The sequence below is a fragment of the Solanum dulcamara genome, chromosome 6 (genome assembly GCF_947179165.1).
Source record: "Solanum dulcamara chromosome 6, daSolDulc1.2, whole genome shotgun sequence".
Lineage (NCBI taxonomy): Eukaryota > Viridiplantae > Streptophyta > Magnoliopsida > Solanales > Solanaceae > Solanum > Solanum dulcamara.
The window spans coordinates 4,653,499-4,664,217 of record NC_077242.1 but is presented as its reverse complement, the minus strand read 5'-3'; the positions used below and the strand labels follow the sequence as shown (position 1 = coordinate 4,664,217).

At 35.5% G+C, this 10,719-nt stretch overlaps 1 protein-coding gene across 1 annotated transcript; it reads right to left on the bottom strand.

Annotated features, from left to right (window-relative positions):
* Positions 1–271: 271 nt before the first annotated feature.
* Positions 272–10,393, bottom strand: LOC129893049 (ubiquinone biosynthesis O-methyltransferase, mitochondrial). The gene is made up of 9 exons (XM_055968541.1): positions 10,070–10,393; positions 9,556–9,645; positions 7,888–7,966; positions 7,587–7,664; positions 5,414–5,462; positions 2,924–2,973; positions 1,292–1,441; positions 607–687; positions 272–504 (listed from the first exon to the last, which is right to left on the bottom strand). Exons 1-9 carry the CDS (start codon positions 10,324–10,326, stop codon positions 379–381), a joined length of 960 nt encoding a protein of 319 aa, XP_055824516.1. The 5' UTR covers positions 10,327–10,393; the 3' UTR covers positions 272–378.
* Between the last annotated feature and the right edge of the window lie 326 nt (positions 10,394–10,719).

Below are 10,719 nucleotides of genomic sequence, written 5' to 3'. Positions count from 1 at the left end.
ACGTGCGTGTTTGAATTTTGACTTGTTAAAGCCAAATTTCGAGAATATATCTATAGTTTTAATATATATGTTTGATTGTGAACAGATTTGGAAAGTTCGAACTACCAATATTCATTCTTGTCAGTAATTTCAAGTTTTCCCAACAATACTCGCTCGAGTTAAAACTCACTTTTCATATTCAAAACTAGAGACTCAGCTGGCAATAATAATAATTTTTCAATTATATTTTCATTTACCCATGAAGAGAAAAAAATGAAAATGTCAGAACATATGGGAAATTGCATTCACCCTCCAACAAAATTGAAAAAGAGAATTACATACAATTACAGATTGGTTTAAGAGATAACAGCAGAATAAAATTGTTATCTTTATTGCAACTTAATCTAGAGTTTTGTCCTTATTGACTAGTTTTGTTCCAAAAGCGATGAAATTAACACTGATGTCATCAGACAAGGACCAACGACCCGTCAAAGGGTTGTACACAAATCCAGCCATCTCTTGCACCTATGAAATGCAGAAAGATTACCATTTCAAATGGCGAAAACAGATAGATATTGGCTTGATAATGATAGAGCTGAAAAACAGAAACGCATGTAATCCACTTACAGTTATAGAAGCACGCCGAAGAATGAGGACTAGTTCTTCTGGGGTTAGAAAGCTTGACCATTGATGTGTACCTTTCGGAAGCTGTAAAGTCCAGCTATAACGTTAGAACATGTTTAGATAAGCCCGCAATTTGCAGTTTGTGCAACCATTAGCTTCTTCTCAACTCTCCAAAAAGAAATGCAAGAAGCAGACACACACAGACATAAGAAGCATGGCTGACAGGAACACCATATTCCCTTTCTTACATATAATCAGGAGAAAATTGTCGTTTAACATGGCTACTGTCATGCACAGATAATGATAGTATATATCAGTGAGATGAATGCTAGCAAATAGAGCAAACCAGTCCCCAAACGTAATTGCAATACTATCATCTTAAATCCAGGACATAACATGCTACGCAAAATTTTTGACATTTACACTCGTGATAAATCAAGAACACTAAAATGCTCAACATAAATTGGAAGTTCAATTTGAGGCAAGAGAATAATAATACATCGAACTATCCAGAAAAACCTTTCATGCACCTTCCTCAATATATTCAAAGTGAACTAGCAAATGCACAAATATCATATATACATATATATGAGGCCATTTAAGTTTGCAAGAAAATAAACCCACATAAGTGCAGACATCGACCAAAAATTACCAATAGAATTTAGTAGAATCTACTAAATATATATACCCAATGTAGGAGATACTCTGCTACAACAATTGCTGTTGCATATGCTCTCATTGAACGATTAATTGTTGATATCACTGTAGCACCACCAGGAATGGTCAATGCGGATAGCGATTTGCAGAATCCAGCAGGATCAGCTACATGCTCAATCACCTACAAAAGTAGGCAGAATTAGATATACATATACTAGAAAAGATCAGATCAGAGTTGGGTCCTCGAAAGAGGGGAAGTTAAAATCCTTCAATAATGCACCACTTGTTACATTTTCACTTCACCAATCCGAATTCCTTGCTCATGTACATAACATCCATTAGTTGTACATATTAATCATACCCAAGTATTTAAGAGGTTACTTCTAAACTGCTTTAGTATATGCATGTTCATCTACTTAAATAAGAAACAACAGAACCAACTCAACTGTAAAAATGTAGAATAACAGATAACATAGACGGATTTTTAAGAACCAGCATTCAAAATTTGTCGCAGATATTACATTACATCCATTGCTTTGTCGCATATGATTCACGTTCAATCATTAAGAGGTTATATCTATAGTACTCCAGTATAAGATTGTTCATCAGCTTAAATAAAAATCAATATAACCAACCAAACTATAGAAATGCAGAATAACGATCATGCGAACAGATTTTAATAAAGAACAAAAATCAAGGAGTTGCAAGCAATTTAAACTAGTCCCTATATCCCCACCACACCCAAAAAATAAATGTATACTAGATTTCCTTTTAGTTGTATATGTTGATGTGAATACAAATATTCTTTTTAAAATCTGGATTGTGTCGCTTCCTGGTTGGCTTTTCCTTCTTACGATGGTTGCTCCTATAACTCGGGCTTGAAGCGTCTATATAAATATTTATCACAGGCCTGTTATATCGATCTCAACTACTAATACTCAACTATAGCATGAGTATCAAATCACATACATCCTTCCATCTGTGTCAGTATGCCTGCGGGACAGACCTGTGTGAGCTTTAAAAGCCTCCAATTATTAGACTTCTTTAAGGGTGGCTATTCCACCGGGTATCTGCTAGCTGCTACCATTCACCAGTGTAGAAACCAGATAACTCTGCCCACAAAGGCTTCAGCAAATAAAAAGAAATCACCTACATTATTGTCTTTATTGGAATTTTAACCCCTGCTCTCCAAGGTTTTCACCCACTCCATTGACCGCTAGGCCACACCTTTGGGTGCCAATTATAAGATTTGAGCAAAGTGCAACAAAGCCAAGGGTCTTTCGGAAACAGCCTCTCTACCTCCATGAGGTAGTGGTAAGGTCTGCGTACATCCTACCCTCCCCAAACCCCACTTGTGGGATTTCACTGGGTGTGTTGTTGTTGTTGTTGAGCAAAGTGCAACAAAGCTCTAAAAGAGTAGAACTTCTTAAAAGACCAAGACTTTTACACAATGGACTATGTAAACTCTAAATAAATAGTGAAAGCTTTCAAAGCAAAAGGTGCAGATGATGGAAGTACAATATACTATAACAGTTGGATTGTACTGTAGATGCTAATAAATCTTAGAACAAAGTTTAGCCAATTACTTACTAAGGAGTTGGATTGTACTGTAGAAGTTGATAAATCTTAGAACAAAGTTAGTCAACTACTTATTAAGGCATACCTCTAGCGCAAGCACAGCATCAAATTGTCTCTGTTCTTCAACCAGGCTTTCTGTCAACATAACATTCAATAGGGTCATACTTAAAGAATAATCTTTGAGATTCAACTATAAATGGGATTTTTAAATAAAAAAAGCAAAATCTTATTTCTTCAATTTCAACAGATATGTCAATAGCTGAGGTTGTTATACAACATAGTTAAAAACTAGCAACATAAACAAGCATCAAATCATTAATAACTCCCTGTCCTTGTGACATAGAGTAATCACCATATAACTACAACATTTGAGCTTTATTCACGACTTCCTTGAACATTTTAAGTAGCTGGTCTGGAACTTAATTAGGCAAAGTCAATTCCTTTTTCTACTATAAAATTAGATGGATATTGTTATTTTTCTCCAGGAAAGCAAACATAACTACAAAGAAAAAGTTGGAATTTAAAGCACGGGCACAGAAGCAATTAAGTTCACCACAAAAAATAGTCATATCACACATCTTTTCCTTAACTAAGCTCACACACTGAATAAGTCCAAATACCGTGCCAATGATTGAAAATTCAATATGTTTTCAATTGAAGTTGTTCTACTGCTTTATGAGTTCTTACTAATTTATGTTCTTCCTTGATCTGTTTAGCACTTTTTTACCTTACACTTAAGAAAGCATTCATGAAGAGTAAAGCGTAGACATGAGATAATACAGTAATCAAGGATATGCACCCATGGATGTGACTAATGATCAATGAAATGGGTTAAGAATCCTGAGGTCTCAGGTCAAATCCAGTGAAGGCAAAAACACTAGGTGGTTTCTTTCGATCTATCCAAACCCTGGTGGACAGAGTTAACTGATAGTTGTACTGATGGGAGTAGCAGGTCTCGTGGAATTAGTTGAAGTGCACGAAAGCTGACCTAGACACTATAGTGATTAAGAAAAATCCAATAAACAAGCATATGACATCAATTCTGCTCCTCATTCATCTATTGGAGGATGAAATTCAACAACAACAATAGCATACTCAATATAATCTCACAGGTGGGAGGTAGGGTCTGGGGAGGGTAGAGCGTACCAAGATCATACCCCTACCTCATGGAGGTAGATAAGTTGTTTTCAATAGACCCTCGGTTCTGGTAAAGCATATCAAAGCAGTTTGCGAAAGAGAATACAGAACTAAAGGAAGAAAAAAAAGGAACAATAACAACAAAAACAATGTGATAATCAAAGCACAAGAAACAATAGGTGGTAACAGAAATCGAGGGACAAGAAACTATGAGAAGAATGTTGATAATAAGGGTATAAGAGGAGAAAACAAGTATGGCGCTGCAAACTACCACCAAGCTTGTCCCTCTTAAAAGCAAGACAAAGCTCAACTATCTACTAACACTCTACCATAATTCGTGACCTCCATATCCTCTTATTTCAGATCACGTTCTCGATAAACTGTAAATGTGTCATGTCATGTCTAATCATCTCTCCCCGATACTTCTTTGGCCTACCTCTACCTCTCCATAACCCCATTGTTGCCAACCTCCTCACTAGTGTTTGTGCATCACCTTTTCACATGCCCGAACCATCTTAGTCCCACTTCCTTTTTCTTGTCCATCATAGAGTCTACTCCCATCTTGTCCCAGATATCTTTATTCCTAATTTTATCTCTCCTACTCCCCTAATATAATCACACATCCATGTCAGTATCCTCATTTCAGCAACTCTCATTTTCTAAACATGGAAGTTCTTAATTAGCCAACACTCCACCCCATACAACATAGTCGTCCTAACCACCACTCTGTAGAACTTACACTTAAGTGTTGGTGATACATTTTTATCACACAAGACTTCGGTGGTGAGCCTTTTCATCAACCCCACACCAATAACATCAGTCATCGACCACCACCACCCACCCCACCCATTTTCTTGGAGTAAAGATCCAAGATACTTGAAGGTTCGGCTCTTGGGGATGGCATGTGTATCAAGCATCACTTCTACGCCAACTTCATGTGTCATATCACAAAACTTGCACTCCAAGTATTTTGTTCTGGTCCTACTCAACCAATAATGATTATTGACCATGAACTACCTTAGGAGTCTCTGTTATGGTTCACACAGCTAAATGGCACTAATTTATACTAGTGCAGCTTAAATTGGCTACTACAAAATTTGCAAATGGTGAAGACAAAAACATACAACAATTTAGTCAGCCTTCACTTCAACAATTTAGGCAAGAAAGTGAGTCTTCGTTAAGATGACAAAAACTCATTTCCATTGATAAGTCAAGCATGATAAAAGCAGCACTTGTTCATTGGCATGGTTCATAATATGGACTCGTTTTCCTATTCCTTACTAAAGAATGCACCAACAAAATTCTGGCAGCTAAACTAGCTATGGATGATCCTTTTTAGATAATGCTCGACATTGTATACTGTGATAAAAAATCAACATGCAGATGAAAGTCACCAATAGTTGGACTTAAATTCTCATCAACCAAGTATGGCATGTACCAGCTGTTGTGCACTGATATTCAATTGAAGAAGTCTGTGGATCCAAATCCTGAAAGAAATATTAGCAGTCATAAGCATCCACTATATAGCATGGGACCAGTTTGACCGTCATACCTGTATTGGTATGACATGAAGAGAAAAAGGATTATAGGAAAAAGGCTGAACACATAGATAGGCCCTTGAACTTGGTTGGTTTTTCCTCTCAGACAGCTCAACTATGTTGTCTTCCTATTGAACCCCTGAACCATACATAATTTGTACCTTTTAAACATTCATTGCCGACATTGCATAAAACGTCTTATCACATTTGAAGAGCGCGTGAAAAGGATTTAAAGGAGTTGATGTAGAATCAATTTTGGGATGTAACGGTCTTCCTTTTCACGTGCTCTTCAAATGTGATAACAAATTTAATGGATTCCACATCAGCCCCTTACATCCCAAAATGGATTCCACATCAGCTCCTTTAAATACTTTTCACGCGCTCTTCAAACGTGATAAAACGTTTTATTGAATGTCGGAATTAATGTTTAAAAGGTAAAAATTATGTATGGTTCAGGAGTTCAATAGGAAGGCAGCACAGTTGAGGTGCCTAAGAGGAAAAACCAACCAAGTTCAAGGGCCTATCTATGTGTTCGGCCTAGGAAAAACTAAAACATTCAAAAACAATATCGTAAATTATCTACATGATTCTCTACATGGCTGAATTGACCAAAAGGTACTGGAAGAAGCATAAGAACATACAACTTCAAAATAATGCAACATCAATTTTATCAGAATTTAATACCAGAAACCATGAATAGTTTCACACGCCATGAAACTATAGTAGAATTTAAGATAGTATTTATAGATTAACAAACAACAAACATATTGTTGAGTCAATATTTGCTAATCTTACCATTGTATATAAATGGAAGTAAATTAGTCCTACGAAATTGCTTCAATTACTGCTTCATCAACAGGATTTTAGAGAATATGCTTTGGTATTTAATTTCAAAAACTTCTGTTTGTTGCATAAAGACCCGCAGTGATCGTTGAAAGATTTTACCACAGTGCCAAGAGTTTTGCTTGGACGTTGAAAGGAAAACCACAAATATTATACAGGAACTCAATCATATTGGTTCACTACAAATACCAAGAGTCAATATCCTACATATATTATATCGAATACCAATACAACATAACCACATGGACTAAAATTTGGTATTTCTGCATCTTAAATACAATCTTTTGAATATGATCGAACCTTTGTACCCTTTTGGTATAAACACATCAATCATGGAAACGCCTTAGTGCAACTTTTGTAGGTAAAGCTCCAGAACATCAGAGTATATATGAGTGCAGGGAAACAAATATATAAAGGAATTATCTAGTTTGTTCCCATTTTATGCAAGAAGGAAGGGACTCATACAGTGTAAGAGGCAAAAAGAACTGTGCCATTAGTGTAAGAGGCAAAAAGAGCTGTGCCATTATCTTTAAAACATGATAGGATCTACACATCTCGATCGGAATGTCTAGTGCTAACTTTACTGCAGGGGTAAGTTGCCAATCTGTGGACCCTCTAATGTGTAGTAATGAACTTTATCTGCTGGTCAAACTTACAACAGGATTTTTATCCTGGAAGCACGAGGGATTGGTCGCAATAAAACCAAATTTATTGGTTCATCTCCACCCAATAATGCCTAAGCTTTAACCATTTATTAACTACCGATTGCCTAGAAGGATCAGAAGAAAGATCTTGTTTCTTCAACAGTTTTTTTTTATCTCTACAGGACCTCTAAGTAGGATTTGACCCAGATGAATAAACATCAGATGACAGTCCATATCCTGATGTTTTCGAAAACAATATTTTATGATGGATTTTTTCTTGCACTAGTTGTCATTTGGCAACAAACATTCAGGTGATCAGCTCAAAGCCTTTCTAAATTTAAAACCCTTTCTTCCATCCCAATCTTTGTGGCCTTCAGATGAACTATAAATTGACCGAGCAAAATAGATTGTCACACAAGGTAAGAAAATACAAAAAACTCAGAATCAATATAGACTTGTAAATTTTTATATCATACTCATGATATCTCAGGTATGGAAAGATCCTTAAAGAAACTGTACATTAACCAGACAAGACTAAAAACAGCAGCTTAATGGTGCATCATGGAAACATTTAAGTAAAACATACCGCATGAAGGCGAGCAATCTTAATATTTTTGTCTACAGCGTCAACTCCCGTGACAGTAGCTCCCATTCGAGCCAAAGGCTGAATTAAGAGTAAAAATGAGATATGTGTGTATATTTTGCAGCATGCTTAAATAAACATTCACTTCATTGAGCGACATAGCCATTGTCTAAGTCTCAACCAGGCTAATAACAGTACTCATGAAAATAGTAGGCTAATAATGGGAATCACAGAAGAAAAGTGATCAGCCATATGCAAAGGTAAAAGTGAACTCCAATGAGTATTAAGCTTGACAAATGTATACCTCAGATAAAATTCCGCCTCCACAACCAACGTCAACAAACTTCAGTCCTTCAAAAGGTCTAGTGCAATTTGGATCTTTCCTGATACAATGAAAAAGGTTTAGCCTCCATAGATACAAGAAGAGTTAAAAAAAGATGGAGACCCTAGGGCTTTGGTCAAGTGATAAGAGCAACAAGTGAGGTGTGGTTTAGACACATGTCATGGGTCTAGGTGTGAGTCGATTATTCACCAAATTCTGAACCATGCACCGCTAGCCTTTGGGGATTTCTTGGTTATAAAAAAAAAAAGAGTAAGAAAATGTGGAACTACAGCAGTGTTAAGATGTAATTATTTTTTTGATCATGGTTAAGATGTACTTATTGCACTTCATGAATAACAATGAACCATCTTAAATTAGGGTAATCCACTCTGAGTTTGAGCACACAAGACTAGGAACTTGATACACTCGATCCAAATTATTAAATGCTTATTGTATAAATCTGATGCACTTCAGTGAGTTTCCAAGTAGACCCAAAGGTAGCCATAAATTCGTCCTCTTTTTTAATTTTAAGATAAAAAAATTGTACTGTTTTTTTCTAGAAAATAGCACGAGTCAGGAAATACATCAGAGGTAAAATGGAAAAATAGGCATCACCTTTGTTAATCATGCTATTTGACAGGCAGTAGTCAGTGGAGAGGTTGGTTACACACGAATTGCAAATAAGGGAGGCCATTGCAACAATGAACCATAAAGGAACTCAGCATGAATAACATAAACCTCAAGGGACATCTCACTAATTACCCCCAATATCAAAAGAAGGTTGCTAATATATACTGTGATATTTTAGTAAGAATAGTTAAGCTATAGAGTTCATTTTTCATATATAGTTAAGCCATGGAAACTGCTTTATATTATAGAATTGGAGGCTAGGATAAACACTAAATCTTGGCCCCTCCACCAGTGAACTGAACAGTGAGTATTAGCAACAACAACAACAACAACATACCCAGTGTAATCCCACAAGTAGGGTTGAGGAGGGTGGTGTGTACACACACCTTAACCCTGCCTTGTGAAGAAAGTGAGTGTTAGCCACGACACCAATTTGGAAAGATCCAAAAATTCTCCTCGAAAGTGTTTCTCCATGAAAAACGAAAAGACCATTGGAAGGGCAAAAGGAAATTTAAATTGGGAAAGCACAGAAATTTAAGGAAAACATAAATATAACATATGTTAGATTTCCCAGTTATACTCTCATATGGCTTATCAAATTACCTTCTCTATCCAATAGTGCTATTCCTATCTCCTTTTAATATTACATATGCTTTCCCTTTTTTTTTCTCCGTAAGCCATTAGGTACTATTAATTCCTTTCCTTACAACCCCTTTAATCTCAGACCAGCAAAAGGCCAAAAGAATGATCATATAAAGCATAAAATCCCTCCATTCATACAAAAGCAAAGATAAGTATAGTTTGCGAAAAGAAGAAGATGAACAACAAATCTAGCTAAATCCTTCTTTAACACAAGCAACATAACCCCTCCAACTTCAACATTATTATATACGTATCAAACATTGGTCCTAAAATAGAAAACGCCGACACGTACTAATTGAAAAAGGAGAAAAATCTTTGTATGCAATCTAATCATTTCAGACATAACAAGCCCAATATTATTCAATTGGTGAAAATTACCTGAAATGCCGACAAAGAGTAGACCTAATAAAAGCAAGTCTTGTAGGGTTCATCAGATGTAATGGCTTGAAGGGTCCTTCTGCATCCCACCTGATTTAGCACACGCGCAAAATTGAATTCAGTATATCAAAGTGGAAAGCAAATTGAATGAAAAAAGATACAAAATTGCAATTCCAATCCCAATATGTGACACTTTTTGCTTATCAAGAGTCTATTTGACTAATCCTCAACACTACACTCAATATTTTAAAATTTAAATGCAAATATTAAAAAATATGCGAGAAACCCAAGTATGTGGATTAGTGGTCAATAAAGTGAGAGCTCTCGTGTTCAAATCCAAGACAAGACAAAAACACTAGATAGTAATTAAACCTCAATTTCAAACTAGTTTCGGGTGGTTATATGAATTCTCAATATACATTTCCACTCCATTTGAGCCAATTCATTCCAATACAGTGCGAAAAGAATAGAAGAAAAATAATTGCGGAACATTTGAAAAAAAATAATTAAATACCAGGTTTCGGCAATGGCGGAGAATTTAGCAAGTTCAAATTCATTGAGAGAACTTGAAGTTGTATTAGAAGTATTAAGGGATGGAGGATGATTTATCGGCGTTGGCTGAGAAGCTTCCGAATAAGATCGCCATTTTACATGATTTTGTAACGTGGAGAAGATGGAATTCCGGTCTGTTAGTTTATCAAAACGAACGTCGCTGAGTTGAGAGACTCTACAGAGAGATCTCAGTCGGTTCAGAACGAGCTTCGAAGCCATGCCTGAAGAATAATTACACAAGTTTTGACACTATTTTCATAAAACCCAAAATCCACAAGCATTTACACTCTCCGTCAATTTATATGATATTTTTTTATTTTTTTAAATTCAAGCTATAAATATATATATATATATATTTATAACTGTATTAACATGAGAAAAATTATAATTTAGTGAGAGAATTTATTTATGAAAAAGATATTTTATAGCTTGAGTTTCGAGAACAAAAAAAAAATTATATAAATTCATGACGGAGAGGGTATGTATATATGTAGGCGTTTTAATAATTTACTTCTTAAGAAAATTTTTTACAACTTTACAGATCCTTTTTATACTTTTAAGAAGAATTAATTGTTACAATAAAATGGAGAAAATGATCAATTATATTTTAAG

Bases quoted from the DNA above. Each gene is read 5' to 3' on its own strand.
- LOC129893049 (XM_055968541.1), bottom strand. From the start codon at position 10,326: ATGGCTTCGAAGCTCGTTCTGAACCGACTGAGATCTCTCTGTAGAGTC. The intron at 7,967-9,555 runs GTAATTTTCACC...TCATTGTATCAG, and splicing joins ACTCTTTGTCGGCATTTCAG to GAAAGATCCAAATTGCACTA. The intron at 688-1,291 runs GTATATATATTT...TGGACTTTACAG, and splicing joins CAGAGTATCTCCTACATTGG to CTTCCGAAAGGTACACATCA.